The sequence below is a fragment of the Falco rusticolus genome, chromosome 4 (genome assembly GCF_015220075.1).
Source record: "Falco rusticolus isolate bFalRus1 chromosome 4, bFalRus1.pri, whole genome shotgun sequence".
NCBI lineage: Eukaryota > Metazoa > Chordata > Aves > Falconiformes > Falconidae > Falco > Falco rusticolus.
Window position 1 is genome coordinate 39,294,101 of NC_051190.1, and position 18,563 is coordinate 39,312,663.

At 39.6% G+C, this 18,563-nt stretch overlaps 1 protein-coding gene across 4 annotated transcripts in view; it reads left to right on the top strand.

Moving 5' to 3' along the window:
* The first annotated feature begins 20 nt into the window (after nucleotides 1-20).
* The window catches only part of LOC119147319 (katanin interacting protein), a 65,857-nt gene continuing 47,314 nt past the window's right edge, over nucleotides 21-18,563 (top strand). Inside the window, exons 1-8 of one of the 4 annotated variants that reach the window (XM_037386101.1) lie at nucleotides 21-260; nucleotides 911-987; nucleotides 2,929-3,098; nucleotides 7,479-7,552; nucleotides 11,450-11,584; nucleotides 13,577-13,838; nucleotides 15,240-15,389; nucleotides 17,446-17,609. In XM_037386101.1, coding sequence (XP_037241998.1) covers nucleotides 926-987; nucleotides 2,929-3,098; nucleotides 7,479-7,552; nucleotides 11,450-11,584; nucleotides 13,577-13,838; nucleotides 15,240-15,389; nucleotides 17,446-17,609 — 1,017 coding nt within the window. In that variant the 5' untranslated portion in view covers nucleotides 21-260; nucleotides 911-925. Of the gene's footprint in view, nucleotides 261-910; nucleotides 988-2,928; nucleotides 3,099-7,478; nucleotides 7,553-11,449; nucleotides 11,585-13,576; nucleotides 13,839-15,239; nucleotides 15,390-16,909; nucleotides 16,991-17,445; nucleotides 17,610-18,563 lie in introns of those variants that run through there. The other 3 variants (XM_037386102.1, XM_037386103.1, XM_037386105.1) reach the window with 3 other exon arrangements.

Consider the following 18,563-nt stretch of genomic DNA (forward strand, 5'->3'; position numbering starts at 1 on the left):
TAACCAAGGGAACGCACAAACAGGGCAACGGCGGCGCGGCCCGGCCCGGCCCGGCCCTCCCTCCCTCCTTCCTCCGCTGCTCTGGTGCGGGGTCCGCGGCCCCGGGGGCGCCCCTCAGCCCGGGGCCTGCTGGCACTGCGGGGGCAAGGCCCCGGGCCCTGCTCTGTCCTTCGGGAGAGCTGTTGGCTCAGCCCTGACGCTGCTGACCTCGGCGCGGGCGCGGGAAAGGGCAGCGTTTAAGCAAAGATACTCTGCGGTCGGTAAGAGGCAAAATACAGGGTTTGCTTTTTTTGGTTGCGGTTTTTTTTGGTTTTGTTTTTTGTTATTTTTCTCTGGTAGAGAGCTAAATTAAGTGTTTCGGTGGTAACTTTAAACTTCAAAGCATATAAGAGGGCACCGTATCACAACTTGCAGCAGCGACTCTGGGATACTTTTGGTGGGAATTGCTGGAAAAGTTCATGTTTCCTCAAAGGCAAGCAAAAATCTTTAAATGAACACCTTAAATGTGTACAGCCTCTGCAGTGAATAAGTTCAACAGTTAACTGCCCATGTGAGCAGTTCAGGAACATCAGCCCACAGCTGGGCTGCGGGCATGGCCCTTTCAGCTGGCGCCTCACAGTTGACTTGCTCGTCAATTCTCAGATTGCAAACTCATTATAGCACATGCCTTCCATTTTTCATATTTATATGCTCTTCAGTAGATTGTGAAGGGTTCTGAAAAAAAATAAAACAAGTAATATCTTCTCTGTTCTTCAGGAACTTTATTTATTACGCTGTCAGTGTTACACATTATTGAAGGAGGAACTTTTTTCAGTTTATAGCATTTCTGTATATTGAGGGTGCAAAACCAGTAGTACTCTATAATAAATAATTTCTATACTTCAGCGTGACGATTACATTCTCATTGCAGCTTTATGTTAAGGACATGGTGACTAATTTTGATGAAAAACATGATGAATACTTAATATACCTTCAGCAGAGAAACCGGTAAGATACAGAATTGTTACCACCATTGAGTATGTAATAGCTGTTGTGTACTACCTAACATAGTAGCTAATATCAGTAGTTGTGAATATTAATTTAAAACCTTGGGTTTTGAACTTGTGATGCAAAGTCTGACTTGCTGTGTTTTAAAACATTCAGCTGGTTCTCTTTTCTTCCCTTTGTTTGCCAAATATGTCAAAGTTCTTATTTCTAGAGGTGATCAGAGTATTTCTTCAGCATACTTTAAAATACAAATAAATTTGTTACTATAAATGTTTCCATGGTTTACAGGGAAGATTTTTGTTTCTAAAGCAAGAGGTAGATCCAGAAGTAACTGGCAGCTCACACTGTGTGAATGTTATGAGGCAAGGATTTTAGGTTGTCAGAAATACTGAAAATTGCATGCAAAAGTTGCTAAAGTTAAATGTGCAAAGTCAGGTTCTGCTGAGGTGGGAGACAAGGACATCTAGGTTACTTTTGCGAACTTCAGTATCTTTCAGACAAGTTTAAAACATTTCTTTTAATCTTTGTTCATAGGAAGCTTCCTGTCATTGTACCCTAGAGAGATGAATTTTCACAGGTTAATTCAGAAGGGGAAAAAAAAGAAAAGTCTACAGAACTTTTTTGCTGGATTCCCCCTTTTACCACAGGTCATAAGATTTGTACTCAAATTCTATAACAAACTGAATGGTTTGGTGAAAAGACAAAAAAAAAAAACCTACAAAAGCCACAATTATGTTAGATCAACATCCAATTTTTGTGAACATGGGTTTCTTTCATATAGTCTCCTAAAGTGTTTTTAGAAAAGCGTAAAACGAAATATTTAATGATTGGAACAACTTGCATCCCTGTTATCAGAGCCCTAATACTGAATTTTGTTGGAAACAAATGCCACTGAATTACAACACGACAAGCAGGTGGCAAACCATACCTTGCAGAGGAGGCATGCTGGATGTGTTCATGTATTGGGCATAACTGGCAGGTTTGGGTAGTGGGGGCTGCAGAGTAGCCTGCGTGGGAGCAGGTCAGGTACTACCCTGGGCCAGTCATGGCTGGTTCCTGCTGCATCAAAACTAACAGGAACAGCCCATCGTGTGCCAAAACATCATCAGTCAGAGCAGCCTGGCGTGGATTTAAGAGAGTGGTGGCGACAGGGTGCTCCTGTGGAGGCATGCTGCCTAGAGGGCTGCTGGCCACGTGGCTGGGGACAGGCTGGGAACACACTCATGTCAGTGCAGATACACTCCTGGGGAATTTTGGCCTGTGGATTGACCCACCCTGGAGTCAGAGGGAAACCAGGAAGCAGCCTGCAGGGGCAGGTGCAAATTGTCACACACATGCCCCAACCTCCTGGCTTGCATGTCACCCCACTGAAGGAATTAGGATGGACTGAGTATAACCCATGGAGAAAGTAGGGAAGATGAGGACTGGAAGAGGGAGGGTAGGTGTTTCACTGAAGCTGAGCCTGGGGATGGGCGTTATTTAAATATTATTTTAACCAGACTTTAATTTCCTGGTATCTCTAACTGCACTATTGATTGGGGACTTTCTCTCTTAAGTTTCAAAACACAAACCTTTTTTTGTCTTGAAAAGAGCTCAACCATTTTTAAGCTTTTTAATGTTCTGAGTAAAACTCTTAAAAATTGTCAAGAAGAATGGTTAAATATGCTAAATACCAAATGGAAAAGATAATGGGAAATGAGAAGGAACATGGGGAAAAAAAAACTCAGAAGGGAGAGGCTTGGTCAAACTTCATATGTCACAGCGTGTGGGTACTCATACAAGCATTACTGAACAGGAACAGATCCTGGAAGCTATGTTCTGAAATTATTTGAACTATGAAAATATTTTTCAGCTTTGATATTGTGTGTTTTTGTATTTATTGCTAGCCTGATCATCTGTATATGCACTACATAAGGATGAATTATTATCCTTTCTACTCAGGCTACTGGGACGTTTAAAAAGAAAGGATCCTGTACAAATCAAACTGGAACAGTTAGAGCAAGGATTTTCTCTGTATCTGAATGGAGCTAATTCAGAGCTGAGAAATTACCGTAGAAAAATCAAGTCACATGGCTACCTTAAAAATGAGACAAAGACCACCAGGACAAATGGTGAGTTATATGAGAGTTTTACAAAGGCTGCAGTCTAGAACTATTTGAAACATTTACTCATCAGAGCTGTAATTCAGTCAGTGAGGTTACTGATCAGGCTGTGATAAAGAGGTGGCAGCATTTGAGCTTCGTGGAATGAAATTCCATGGGAGTCTTTCATCAGAGTATTTAAGCTGGTTGTATGTAAGGAAAGATCTCTGCAGCACCTCATCAGTTTCTCAGTTGGTCCCTGACTAATTCTGAAGTTTAACTTCCCCACCTCTCCGTTTGTTAAACGATTATAACTAAAACTAGTTAGAAATGTATATAAACTGTCAGTGTAAAATAATGCTATACCTTTGTCTGATATGTAATACTGTTAATAGGCTTTAAAATCTGATGGACTTCAACGTTATCTAAGTCTGTTGCCCTGTAGACAAATGACATTTGATGACATAGACTACAATCAAATTATATCTGGTAATAGCTGCATTAAGCTTATAAATTTTGTTTAAGCTATAATAGTTGTCTTAAAAAGACAGCTAATCTTTCTTTAAATATTTGAAGTAAAGAAAATCTACCATTTACTGCCAGTGATTAGCCGACTACTTAAAAATGTGTGTTTTGTTTCTAATTTAAGTCTGTCTGTCATAGAGAGCAATGTAGTGACAGGAATAATTTTGCATGTATGAAGGTATAAAGTCTGAGCTTGCTGGCCTAATCTATTTAGCATAATGAAAATTGATTTCACTAAATCCCTGTGTAAAGCAGTTCACCAACTGTAATCTGTTATTCTCACATTTGCTACAACCTGTCTATTTTACAGTCTATTTTTTTAATCTATTGCTATGTAGATAGTGTCTGCTTAAGTTTTATTTTCACCTAAAAATGAAGACAAAGTTTAAAAAGTTATTTAATAATATATTAGGGTTGAAAGTTTATTAATCTCAACAACACTGGAAGCTAACTTTATTTTCAGTAAGTGTTCTAACCATGACTTGATTTTTTTTTTCTTTGTTTTCCTGCTACACTGGACCCATACTATTTGTTTTCAGGTTTAAATGTGTTCAGGCTTAGCTGGCTACTATGTAATTTCTTGCGGATTGTATGGATGGTGGTGGGGAATTAGCTATTGGCCTAGTTTCACTGTTTTGTGTGAAAGTAAAATCTCATGTGTAATGATGCAAAAAAGTTCATGTTCTTGGATATTGGAAAATGGAGGAGATTGTGTGCTCTGTCACACTGGGATGTTGTACCTTTACATAGCTAAAGAGAGTGTGAACCAACATCTTTGACTTTTTGCTCCAAAAATTGTGCAGGGATATTGCGGCAGCAGCTGTAATAGAACTCTGTCAGGAGAAATTTCCTCTTGAAAGTTCTGCTGTGCAGCTGTTATCTCTAAGCTTAACTGAAGTTGTTCATTTTTATGGTTGCTTAATGCCATGTGATTCAGTCAAGGCAGAATACTTCAGCTTGTCTTAGGGACCTTTAAAGACTTCAGTGGCAGTCACTGTTCCTCTCCTCAACTTCATCAACTCAGAGACAGTAGCATTCTCTGCAGAAGAGAACTCGGTGTTTTGCTGTTTCTTACCTATCCGATGTTGTTATTTTAGACACGTGTAGCTGCAGTGAAAGATATCAACTGAATCATCATCCTGTCATTTTTCTTCTTCCATTTGATTTTGCCACTAGGGTCCAGAGTGGGAGTCACTGGGGATCTGTATAAGCTTCTTGCCTGGGGGTAGTACCTTAGCAATTCTGTGGTCTGTTTCATTTCTAGGCATTTATTCCTAATGATTGAATATGATTTTACTTACAGAAATGATTTCTCGCTGAGATACAGCACTGAATTTTCTTTCCTATCCATCTCCCACGAGAATTATTGCATCATTTATTATTTCTAAAGCATTCGTCTATAGAATTAGTCTTCACTGAAAAATTAGGAATGTGTGATACTTAATAATACGGAATGGGCACAAATGCCTCTTTGTGGTTCCTGAAAGTGTCATCATAATTCTGTTTGTCTGGACTATTTTCTTTGTCTGTGTTCACTAGGAGTAATTCATGATAGTAGTGATTGATAAAAATTTTATGCTTAGGCTTGGTAAATGAATTAAAGTAAACGATGAGCTTATAAGGTAATGAAGCGGGTCTTTATGTATACTGTAATTTCTTTGGGTGTATAATCCAGACATAGTTTCACAGCCATGTGTGTACCTTCAGTGAATGTTGGTGTGGTCACAAAGGCATGGCTTAAAGGTAACGTGGGGTCTCCTTTGATTATGAAGGATATTTTGGTGATGTACTGCTCAGTTCTTGGCTATTAGAATAGGCACTGTCAGCTCAAGTCTCCATGGGAATGACACCAGTGGACCTATTTTGTGTGCCAAAAGAGGCAGTGGTTGGTATTCACATCCCATCCATCCCATGGAGAAGGATGTTTTTGTTCTGAAGTAATGTTAGTAGTACAGACAACTAGCTCAGCTGCATCAACTTCTGCCTGGGATTTGAACCACTATTTTTCCTGGTTTTGAGAGACCTAGTCGCATGAATCCATCACAAAATACTGGGACAATTCTGAGAATTGAGTACTCAGCAGTGGTAGCATGAGTCCTACCCTGTTCCCTTTTCCTACTTGTATTTGTAGGAAACGAGTGGCCTTCTGGGCAGTTGCTTAGGAGCTGAAAGTGAAAGATGCTTCCAGTTCTGTCCCAAAGCAGTAACTGAATAATCAGACCATGCTTCTAGCATTGTAATCTCAGGACAGTTCACTCTCAGTGCCAGAAGAGCCCCACAACAATCAGCAGCAGCGGTGGTGACTGCAAAGTCTTTCTGGAGCTACTTAGGAATAGCCTGGTAGAGTAACAGGAGCTCTAGCTGGAAGTTGTGTTTTTCTTCCTTGGAGTGCTCTGTTCCTTTTCCCCTCTGTTTTTAGTCCTGTTTTGGGCCTGAGAGACAGACACTTTGCTGAAGCAATAGAGAACAACATCTTGTACTTCTTGATTTGTAATTATATGATCACTCTGAATTGACATAAGCATACACTGTTCCCCCAAGAACAATCCTACTCTGTCGCTGTCCTCTCCTTTCTGCTTGTACCAGCATTTTTGCAATCTCCTGGTAAACTAGATGACAAAAATGACTACAATTAAAAGTAATCTTTATTTTCTGTTTTTCCTCAGTTAAAACTTGCCCATATCAGTTCACTGAACGGTTTCTTGCACAGGTGCATGTAGGATTGTCCAACCCAAAAAAGAAAATGTGGTATTGAGAGCTGTAATGAGCAACCTGACATAATTTTGAAGTAAGCCCGGCTTTGAATAGAAAGTTGGACTAGGTGACCTCCAGAGGTTCCTTCCAAATGAAGTCTCTCATGATTCTATGACCTTTGTAGGACAATTGCTTCTTTTATTGGTAGTGCCAGTTTCTGCTGCCTTAGGTTGACCATTAAATTATGGCTTAAAGAAAAAAGGTTTTGCATCAGCTATTTTTCTCCACTGAGAAGAAATGGAAGCTGTAAATCTGTCTTGGACATAGGAAATGAGATGTCTTTATTTAGGATGCCTTTGAGAGTGTTGGTGCTGTCCTTGCTCCACTGAGGATGCTGATGTGATCTGAGGTTTGTCTCTTTGTCTCAATCAAAGTGTCTTCTCAGCAATCCATTGTTCCACTGTAAGTTGGGACCATTTCCAGCACAGGAACCCATAGGTCTCCTTGATCATACACAGGATTTTTGCAGAAATTTGGGAACCAGCTCTTCCATGCCTTATAAATGAAAGAAAATTATTGTCCTTCGTTTATGATTTGTACATGAAGAGTCCTTCTCTGCATGGTATGTTAAATACCTAATGCATTCTGTTTAAGCTGCCAGTATGTTATGTTTGCTTAGTTTGAGAGTAAATACACACAATTCCTTTGTAAACCCAGCAAGCATATTACCTGTTGTTCACCAGAACCCCATCTATTGGAGACTGCCTTCAGTAGCATGGGTTCTGGGCTCCGCTGGCTTCCTAAGACAGCTTACTGTCTACCCAGCTAGGAGTTAGAATGATGTGTGCCCCTATTCTAGAACATATTTCTATACTTTCGTATCAGTGAATGTGGGGCTTCACTTGCTGTTAAGCTAATGTATCGTTAAACAATTTATTCTCTTGAATACATGTAAGCATGACTGTCATCAAAGAGGTTCAAAACTCCTGCTACTAATGCACAACTAGGCAGTATCTGAAGTGGAATGCCTTTTCAGTTGTTGATACCATTCACATGTCAAAGAATTACTCTTCTATCCTCATCTGTAGAAAAAACCAACCAAACATACACCTTAGTTCCTGGGGGTTTTATTGTCAAATAGCATATTTCTATTTTCTGTCTTCTCATTCTTTTCTCTACATTCTGAAAAAGCAGCCCAACTAGAAGAGAGTGAATGCAGCACACCGACTGCACCAAGGAAAACACGGCGCAGAGGTTGGCTTCAGGTAAGAAACATTTTGAAAGATTGCATCTTTGAAGTAAGTCTTAGATTGTAAATAATTTTAGGGACAATCTGTTGCAACTAGTACATAGCAGGCAGTTGGGATTCTTGTAGAACCTGATTCTTGGTTTTGTCTGGATACTGAGTGACAATGCAAAGTGATATCCTGACCAGTTTTGTATCTACTTCGATGCTTAAAGAGGCAAATCTCATTGAAAGGGTCTGCTTTCAGTGACATCTGTGACAGAAACTTTTGTAGTCTTGACATGATTGGCTCAATCTGTCCTCTAGCAGAAGAGCTGTTGCGTGACATCTCTGCTGGCAAGCCTAGAGGTTAGCTAGTGCAAAGGATGGAGAACCTCATTTTGGAGACACATCCCTCCCCGTCACTGCTGTTTTCCACCCTGTGATAGTATTAAGGGATACAGAGGTGTAATTTGCATAGCTTGAGTTGTAATTTGTGACAGATTCTTGTAGATCAGAAGAGAAGAAACTGTATGTAGGTAATAAAAATACCCTGTCAATAACAAATTTGGAGCCATGAGCTACATAGTTGTTGGTTCACTGGACAACCTCAGTGGTCTTTTTTTCTTCTGGTCTGATGAAGGATCTGACTTAATCTGTTAAGGAGTATGACTTAATTAACAAATGTGAATTCTGAACAACTGAGATATGTCACCCAAATAATTACACTACTTGATTAGCGGTTGCTCTGGCTGGATGTCCAGTCCATGCTTGAGTGACTGGGAATCAGGGGTCTGTGTCATGCAGGTTTTCTTTTCTTTCAGCAAATTTTGCATATTCAGGTTTTAAGGCTGTATTACTTTATTTATTACCTTTACTGCTTAGATGAATTAATTTTCTCAGCTGTTGTTTACTCAGTAGGTCACTGCTTACATACTGGCCTGTCAGAACTTGTTTGCTAAATTTGCCAAACATGTGACTTATCATAACCTACATCATTCTAATCACAAAAACCAAATGAAGGTATCTCCTCTGGCTGGGTGGAAAAGTTAGCCAAATATAGGTAGCTATAGTGTAAACTAGCTACTACTTGAGACTAGCTTAGAATGATACCTTAAGTCTTTATCCAATGAGATGGAAGGATAACAGTTATAGCATCTCAGTGACCAACTGGAATTATTTAACACATAAGGAAATGTGCAACTGTAGAGGAATGAAGCTGGGTTAATTAGCATTGATAATATACAACGGTGGGTTGGCTTCAGGGGCTGTGGGTTGACTGATGTAGATAAGTTGCAGCTGTGGCTGGTTCTGTTAAGTGGTTGAGAGCCAATGAAGAGGGAGCAGAGAGAGGAAGAAGCAAGAGAAGAGAGAGTGGGCTCTGGGTGAGGAGAAAGCAGCAGAGGGACTGGCATGAAGAGTGTGTTGGTATGAGATGATAAAAGACCTTGTTGCAGCTTGATAGTTTGGAGAGTGCTGCTACATGCAACCACTAAGGTGCAGGTTGTGCCAGACAGCAGTTTACTTGCCCAATAATTTGCCCTGTGGGTTTTTTGGATAGCTAGAGGACCTAGCAATTAATGATCAAAACTGTCAAACTTAGGCTGTGCTAAAGTATGTTATAAGGTGGGAAGACGGACTTATTGAAAGAACACATTCTGTCAAAAGCCAAGTTGCCTTAGGATATTCCCTCTGGGACATTGCTGCTCCTGGCACTTAAAATGGTAGGGGAGTGTATGAACACCAGGTAACCAAGTTTAATATCATTGCACAGACTTTTGGATCATGTTACATTTATTGAAACATGAAACATTGTTCACTTATGAGACTTCCCCCCATGGAATATGTTTGCGGCAGAGTTCAAAAGTGGGGGGGGAAAAGTTACTTACAGATAACTTTATTCCTTGAGAGAGGTATATGCGCTTCCTGCTTTCTGGTTTGTCATCTTCTGGAGTACTAAAATTCTGTGGTATGGGAAGATGAGTTTCTCAAATCTTCTACACTTTTTTAGCCATGCCTGAGTAACTGATAGCGTGCATACTTTGATTGCATCCTAATTATGAAGTAAAACAAATTAATTTGAACCATTTTCACAGCCGTGTCTGAATTTACAAAGATAAAGATATCTTTATGCTCAAATGCTTATGACATAACGTTTCCTCCTCGTTATATTATACACAAGAATAATGCATCTTCAAAAAATTGCAGTTACTTAAAGTAGTCATTTTCATGCATAGACGTTACAGAATCACAGAATTATTGTGGTTGAAAGGGAACTCTTGAGATTACCTAGTCCGATTCCTGTGCTCAACCAGGGTTGGCTAAAGCAGTTTGCCCAGGGCCACGTCCAGTCAGGGTTTGAATACTCTGCAGAGGGAGACTCCACATCCTCTCCAGGAAACCTGTTCTGGTGTTTGATCACCCTCACTGTAATTTTTTTTTTTCTACTGTTCTGATGGAATTTCATGGTTTTTTTTAAATTTGCATTCATTGCCTCTTGTCCCGCCAATGAGCAGATACCCATCAGGTTTTTATACACATTGATGAGAAGCCCCAAAGTTGCCTTTTTCCCAGGCTGAAAAGTCCCAGCTTTCTCAGCATCTCTGGTAGGGCATCTTTGCTTGTCGCCTCCTCAATTCTGTGTGCACTTCAGAAACCTAGATTGCTTGAGCCCTGCTGTGTTGTCTTTCCAGCAGATATCAGATTTGTTAAAGTACCCCCTGAGGACATGGGTCTTTGCACTTGCAAATTCTTCCCGTTTTTTGAGGAAGGTCTCATCTACTACTGATCAAGTGGTCTATAGCAGATACCCGCTATCACAGCACCCATGCTGGTTTGCCAGCTACTCTTGACTCGGAAGCTTTTGGCTGGCTCCTGACCTGTTCCTTGCAGAGCTCCGTACATTCCAGCGCTCTCTCACATTAAGGATGACAGTTCCTTCTCACCTACTTAGCCTGTCTTAAAGAACCTCTGTCCGCATCCATGCATCGCACCACGCTGGTCTTGTGAGCTATTCCACCATCTCTGTAATCCCAGTGAGGTCATAGCCCTGTAACCAGATACAAGCTTCTAACTCATCCTGTTTGTTCCCCATGTGCTTGTTCTCCATTAGTGCAGGTGTGTCGCGACGGAGGGAAGACACAGTCACTCAATATGAGTGATCAGCAGACTTCGTTTATTGTACCTTACAGTCACCTTTTATGCCTTGTTATAATTAGCTCATACATATTACAAAAGTTAAGCTCATTATTGGTTAGTTGCCTAAATACCAAGCCCGCCCCTAGTTTCTCTTCTTTAGTTATCTGTTCCCACCTGCAACATTCTTTTCCCACCGAAATCTTCCTGTTATTGTGTAACAAGAACAGCCAAGGATAGTGTATTTTTGCTTTACTTCAGATAAGCTGAGAGCGATGTGCATTTTTGTCCAGCCAGCTGGACTGTGTCTATGTGACCCTTTTCAGCTAGCCAGTTATCCACACAGGTGCATTTCAGAGCAGCACCCAAGCATGCTGGTTCCTCAGAAGAGGCTTGAAGAGCTTTTGCCATAAGGTTGTTCCACCAGCACCTCTTTACATGTCTCTGCTTTAAGTGATTCCACTTCAGCTATTTTGTTGATTGCTTTGTCCCTACTCATACCAGTTTTTCACTTACCTGGTGAGGTGAGGGGGTGAACCCTGATGGGCACTCACTTTGGTGCCAAACACATAGTGTGTGCTGGGCCTGAGCTGCTCTGGGGATAGCAGCAGCAGGTGGGGAGCCTGACTAGGGCAGTTACACCGTAATGCAGGGACCTGAAGGTGAGAACAGAAACCTTCTGTGGAACAGAGGGTAAAAGCATTGCTTGATCTGGTATTGTTCTGTGAATGTGATGATTATTCTTTTTGTACAGCTGATGGCACAAAAGATGTCTAATTTCTTTGAATGCTGCTTTTAACAGAAAACTGTGGAGATTAAAACAGAAAGAGGGTCTAAACTCTGCATTAAACCTCCTTTTGAGTACTCAGAGGATTTTGAGCCTTATGAAAGCTTGAGTGTGGAGACAAATGGTGATGATCCTCTCCGTTGCTCCCAGGTACAATTGGCAGTTGCTTTCTATTCATGGTATTGTCAGTTGAAATGTGAATGGGCCCAGGTATCAGTCTTGACAAGACCATGCAAACCCAGTATATAGTGTTTCTTTTACTAGATGATTATTGCATTGATAAGATGTGACATAAAGAAAAAAAGAAAAGAAAAAATGTAACTACTTGGAAAATCTAATCTCAGTCAGCAATGCTGTAACATGTTAAGTCCTAATTTAAATGAGTATTGTCTTTGTTGGATAGAACCAAGGTGCTTTATGCAGGTAGGCTCTTTCAGTTCACTTAATGGTTGTCCACATGAACATCTCGTTGGGTTAGAGAAAGCTTAAACAACAACTTTTTCTGGGTTTACGGTTTTGAATAGCCATGCTAAAATTATTGTATGTCATTGTTTTACCTAACAGAAGTCAGAGTAAAGTTTTAAAGATAAAATCAATACAGTTGCTTTCCATCAGGGGTTGTTATTGTATTGGCTCCATTGTTTGACAGTTCAGCCTTTCAATTGATTACTAATTGTTCTAGCACACTTCACAAATGTCTTGTTCTTAAAAAAAAAAAATGAACAAAAATTCATGAATGTTTTTCTGCCTAACCAATTAATGACATCAATAAAACTTTTCTGGGTAGTGGAGTAGCATCTATATGTGAAACTGTCTACAGATGTTGCCACTGACATCAGACAAACTTCCCAAACATGTTTTCCTAGCTTGTATCTTTCTACCTTTCCTGCATTGCTTTTGAGCTTGTGATTACTGTTTCTTGCTCTACAAAGCAGTAACTTGTTTACAGTGATAGATATTTATAATCATTTATGTGTAAGTAATAAACTAATAATTTTAAACCAAACCCCCACTTTTCTTCATATTCCAGATGGAAGTACTTTTGGTTTTCCTGAAGCTATAATGTGTTTTCTTGAATGTCTTCTTATAATGCAGATGTTATGAGGTTTCCAACAAAAAGGAAACCTGTACAATTCCCTGTCAAATAGCTAGAAATATGACTCTTGACTGTCATAAAGACACGCTCAATATCAAGCCTTAGGTTGCTTATAGACCCTCTTTTGAACCTAAGCTTGCCTGCTCTTTGTAATATGTTTCTGTCAACATGGATTTCCTAACAAGTGTATCTGTAGCAGAAGAGCAGCTTGGAGCTTTCATGGCAATCCAAACATACACTGTCACAGTTCATTTGTACCTAAGATAGCTTCAGGTTTTCATTTTACTCGTACGGTTTGCTTACCTATACTTATCTCAAAACTCTAATACCAACAAAGTAGGGGGGGAAAAGGGAAGATATGCAAGGTCTTTGCCTTTTGCATTCAGAAAAACACAAGGTTCCCCAGCATCATCTGTGCTGTTTGTGGCATATGCTGAGAGGCATGGAAGTTTTTTCCTCAGTAAATTTCAAAATAGATAATTTTTTGCATAAAATCCTGTTACAGTGTGCCCACTTTAAAAAAAAATCTGTGCAACCTGGAAGCTTAGTCCAGTAGAATACAGCTCTTTCCTACTGTTTTTTGAAGCACAGACGTGGACAGGACAGGACTATTATCTATCCAGTTGCTTATTGCAGTCTTGTGAAGGTACTTGGAAAATCTGGATTGCAGCTAGTCTTCAAATAGCAAGTCAAAAGATACAGTAATCTGACTGTGTGAGACTGGAAAAATCTATGCCCTTGCTCTCTCCATTGTTTGCCTCCTGTTTGTAACTTGTTCCTAAAAATTGGTTTAGTGCATAAAAATTCCTTGGCCTACAGGATTTTCCTGCAAGGATAATGAGAATGAATAAAGGAATTGTAGGATGTTTTTTCTTTACAAGTCCTCATCAGAGGAGTAAAGACACGACATAGGAATATGAATATTTTTAGCTGCATCAGGGCTCTGAGTTCATGAGAAGATTCTCCTGGTGGGGGAGAGGCAGCCACATTGGTTTATTTTAAAATATGTTTGAGCTTTTCTGATAAATCTGTTTGAATTGTACCAGAAATTGAGAGGAAGCTTGCAACTCAGTACAGAAGAGAAAAGGATGGAAGAAGACTGTCTTAGTGATGATTATGATTCTGTTGAAGAGGATGTGTTTTCAGAACCATCTCCCACTGAGGAAACAATTACAAGCTTTGGAGACCTTCAGTTGTGTAGCAGTAGATCACTGCAGAAAGAAGCTTCTGAATGTCAGGATGCTGGGAGATGCTCTGGCCTTGATTCCAGTGCCCTTACTGTGTTGGAGTTCAACCAGGATCAAAGTAGTAAGCCTCTGTCTATCATACGCTGCTACAGTACTAGAATAATAATAATAATTATTATTATTTGAGAGCATTACTTTTAAGGGAGTCACTGCTGGTTAATTGTTAATGGTTACCCAATACTTTCATAGTCTTCAGCAAACCTGTTTTAATCTCCTGACTTGAGAGACTTGCATCCTCTTAATACTATATTAAGAATTTTTTTGCAAGCATAAATATATAGCCCTGGTTAACACACTTGCATTACCAGCCTTAGACACTTGAATTAAGACTGTCTCAGACAGTCTGTGAGATTTCTCCAAAGGTTATTATTTTTTCAACATATTATTGAATTGTTTTTGCAGTAATCCAGGCAGCCAAATCTTCCCAGTCTCGGCTTTCTCCATTTCACATCCTGCATGCTGGGTGCTTGTCGTCATAGCATGTGCTGTTCATCCCTGGTGAAAGATGTATTAATATGAGAAAGCAAACATATCTGGCTATAAGCCACTTCTTTTTTGTCAGGTCTTCTTCTTAAGAGACCTCAATGTCCAAACCCAAAATGAGTTACTAGGTCTCAGAGATGTTTAGCTTGTTAAAGGTAGAGAGTTCAGGCAGAAACCAGACCTTGGTCTACCTTCAGTATTTCTCAGAATTTCCTCCCCACTCATTTCGGGTACATTCTTTGGTTTCGTTTTTTTGTTTTGTTTTTCCTTCCCCCTCCCCGCCTTTTCCTTATCCATAGTTAATTGCTTAACTTAAGAGGAACAATCTTTGAACAAAGTGAGTAAAGGAGTGTTCCTCATTATCACAGAGGTGAGTGGAGTGTGAACGTGAAGAGGTGGCAGAAGAAGAGGTAGGGGAACAAGGGATGGAGCCACAGTGAGAACAAGATCTTCGGTAGAGTACATGATTTGTTTTTTTCCAGAGAGAAGTTTCAAAGCCTGTGATGAAAACAATGGAGGCATTAATAATTCTCAAATGAAAAAATGAAAAAGTACTCTTATGAACTACACTAGGCAACCCCCTCCCCCTTTGAAACTTCTAAATAAGACAACATTTTCGTCTGTCTTTTAAGGATATATTTTGGTATAACAATGTTAATAAGTGACTTGGGACTTTTTTATTTTTGCTTTTCTTGACAGTAATGCAGGTAAGTATCTGGTATGGATAAGAGATATTGGTACCTTATAACGACATATTTTATTTTATTCCATGAATCCAGTGCCAGCCATGCATATGTACTTCTACATCAATAGAACAGAGTCAATGAAAGGGAGGGAAGGTGGAGGTTATCACTTTAACTATGCCAGCATAATTAAAGTGGCAAAATTTTAGCAGTTAAGATCCCACTAAGTTTTCCCTGACTGGCAGCTGCTAAATACATCTGAAGTTGATTATTTCTGTTCCCTTATTATCTTGCAGAAGGGAAGCCACTACGAGTTCTCTCTGCAAAAAGAAAAGATAATGCTGAAATGTACATTCCTGTCAAACCAGCTGTGGTAAAAAATAAAATCACTCGGCCACTCTCTGCTGAGTTCTTGCACCAGAAAAGACATGAAAGAATTTGTTCTAGTAAGAAATAAGAAAATTTAATGTCAATAAGAAAAGTTTTCATGCTTTTTTTTTCCTCTCTGGCTCAGATGTAATTTCGGCACACATCTATCATTATGTGATTTTTCTTAGCTGTTGTCCTTTCTTCTTTTTGTTGTTGTTGTTACCACCTTGAGTGTTTTGGCTTGAGTAATATCGTGAGAAAGTCCACAGCCTGTATACTTGAGTCTTTGCTACATCTTCACTACCTTCCTTTTCTTCTTGCTCCCACAGCATAAAACTTTTTCCTCTCCCTTTCAGTCCTTGTGCTTGCTCTGCGTTTTCCACCTTCCCCACAGAGGTCTGTTCCCTGTGGTATCAAGAGACGTGTGTCTTCTCAAAATCAGCAATTGACGCTTTGGTAGAAGGCTTTAACACAATGCATTTATAGCAATAAAGGCATAGTTTTCCACAGCACAGCAAAACTAGCTCTGTTGCTGCTTGGGTCTGTACTTGAATTACACCTTGAACAATGCAGATCAGTTTCCAGTGCTGGGTAGATATGATGGTATCTAGTACCATACTGGAAAATGTTTTTCCTGGACTGGAGAACACCGTTTTGAAGGCATCACTGCTTATTCTAGAAATCTATTACTAATGTGCAGTCTTGATCTGGGCTAAAAAAAAAAAACAACCAAACCCCAAATCTTAGGGGCTGAAATCATGGCTGCAGTTGTTACTCCAATGCAGTCCTTACCTGAACAAATCCAATGAAATTGAGTTTTGAAAGGTCTGAGATAAAGTTTTCAGACTTACCATAGTCTGTAGTTAAGACACTTTTCAAAAAAGCAAAATCCAGACGTGTCCCAAGAAAGCAATAGAGCTAAGAGTTTTGAAAAGTCAAAATATTCATTTCTTAAATTGGCAGGAAACCAAATTGAGGAAAAGAAACTAATTCTTTTTGGCTTCAAAATAAATCCTCTTTGTAGCTTCTGAGACCCTCACCCACCATCTGTCTGAGCAGATGCTTGCTTTGACTGCTTTCCAAAGGTGGGTGTAGCATTTTCTCAGGTTATAATAGTGCTTGTTAGAATTGTTTCTGTCCAACTATCACTTTAAATCCTTACATTAATTACATTTCTGGGGGGTGTTATAGTACAGAAAAATAAAAGGACTTTATTCTGTCCCTGTGTTTGCAGAGGTGACTAATACTCGTTGAAGTTTTTATGGGTGTAGATGGCATAGGGCTTAAAGAGTGTGAATGCATACAAATCTCAGTTCGATTTTAACTTCCTATCTTTTCAAAGTAGACTTCTTGTTACTAGCATCCACTGCCATTTTACTCTCCTGCTTAGTAAACCTCACTGCAGCATTATGACCACACTTGCGTATTAGGCTGTTCTTCAATATTTTTACTTGATCTAAATGTCTGCACAACTTCAGTCTCTGTTCTTCTCTTGACTTTTGAAGTTCTTGAATGTAACCACTGTGCTTCTCTTTCAGTCCAGTCTCAGATCCTCTACTGTTAAACTTTATTTCCTTTCTTTTAAACATGTTTATAGGCTGTGATGTTTCTATTTCTCTGTGGTGTTTGGGAGGATTGGGATGCATATGGGCCTTTTGATAACTACTTAAGTGATAAGGTAATTTATTTTGCTTTGCAAACAGCAACTCCTGACTCCCCTTGTTTTTCTAGAAAACTCTGGGGATTCCTCCAAAATAGCTAAACACCCCAGATACATTGAAAAACTCTTGTGTGCTGAAATTATATATACTTCTTTTTCAGTGAACTGTTACGATGCATTTCCTTTAAATACCAGAACAAAGCAAGTACAGAAAATCTTAAGGCATAAACCCTATGTTTTTCACTTTTCTGTTCTCCTCTTATGATACCATTTCAGCTGTTGTCTAAAGTAGATGTGACCTGGAATCTCAATAAAAACAAATTAGAGCAATTCAGCCTCGCTTGGAATAGTTACAGACTGCTAGCAAAGCCCTGCCTCAGTAACTGAAGTGGATGTTTGAAACGCGTGCTGTTGTAATGTTCCGTACTTGTATGTCTGGACAAATGAATATTCCTTCCTTCTTTTTGTGGCAGGACCATTAAATCGACCAGAACGACCGCTTTCAGCAACTCGAAAGAATGTGTGTGAGGAGGATCCTGATTTCTCAGTTATGGCTGTGGTTAAAGCAATGCAAATTGAAAATGAAGTCTTGCAGACAGATTGGCAAAGGCAGACAGTTTCCACAAGCTCTCCAAAGGTATGGTGAAATACAGAAGAGGGCTGTTTGATCAAGTAGCAAAATCTCAGTGAATTACTATCTTTTACATATTAAGATTGTGTATGAATGAATGGTGATGCCTCTTTAAGCGTAATTGAATTTGTATTGTTCTTCTGTAGGGTGATTTTCTTTAATCTGCTTCCCCAGGATAGCATCCCACAGCTCTCTTGATTTCAGGGATCACTGAGCAACTGATAGACTAGTCACAATATGTATAGACATATGGCTTGAGCCATTTTCATTCTGGAAGCTTCCTAAATGAGATAATGTGATTTCAGTACCAATAAATCTTACCTTCTTACTGGGCTTGTTAATATGGGCACTGTTGCCTGTTAATACATGCTCTGCTTTTGGAGCAGAGCTGTCATGTACACTGCTACCTCTTAGTGAGGAGGAGCTGGTGTGGGTTTCCAGCACCAATGTGTGTACATCTCTTAGATCAAACATCTGTGTTTAAAAACAATTAAAACCTCATAAACAAAGAAAACCACAAAAATCCATTCCCTTCTGATTCAGGTCAGACCATTATTCCTTGTTAAGTTAAAGAATAAGGAGGCATAAAGAAATTTGAGCAAATTTACAAAACTCTCTGTTACGGACAGTGTTCATGGATTCAAAGTCTGCTTCCAGTTTGGTGTTTAAGAGACTCACTTTTATAGGAAGGAGAAGAGATATGCCTAGACATTGTTGGAGGTGCTCATTTGAACACTGAGGGTTTCCAAGACAGCTGACAACTTTTACCTAAGCTGATGCTCTCTGAAGTTGTGAGTTGGTGCTATGATGAATATCCACTGTCATCTCTGAGCTAACATTAGGTTTCTGGGGAGTTTTGGTTAGGAACAAAGGTGAAAACATTCTTTTACTATAGGTAAGTACTTTACATATGGTTTCACTATCTAGGTCAAGTTTTCAATCTTATTTCTCTTGGTTTTG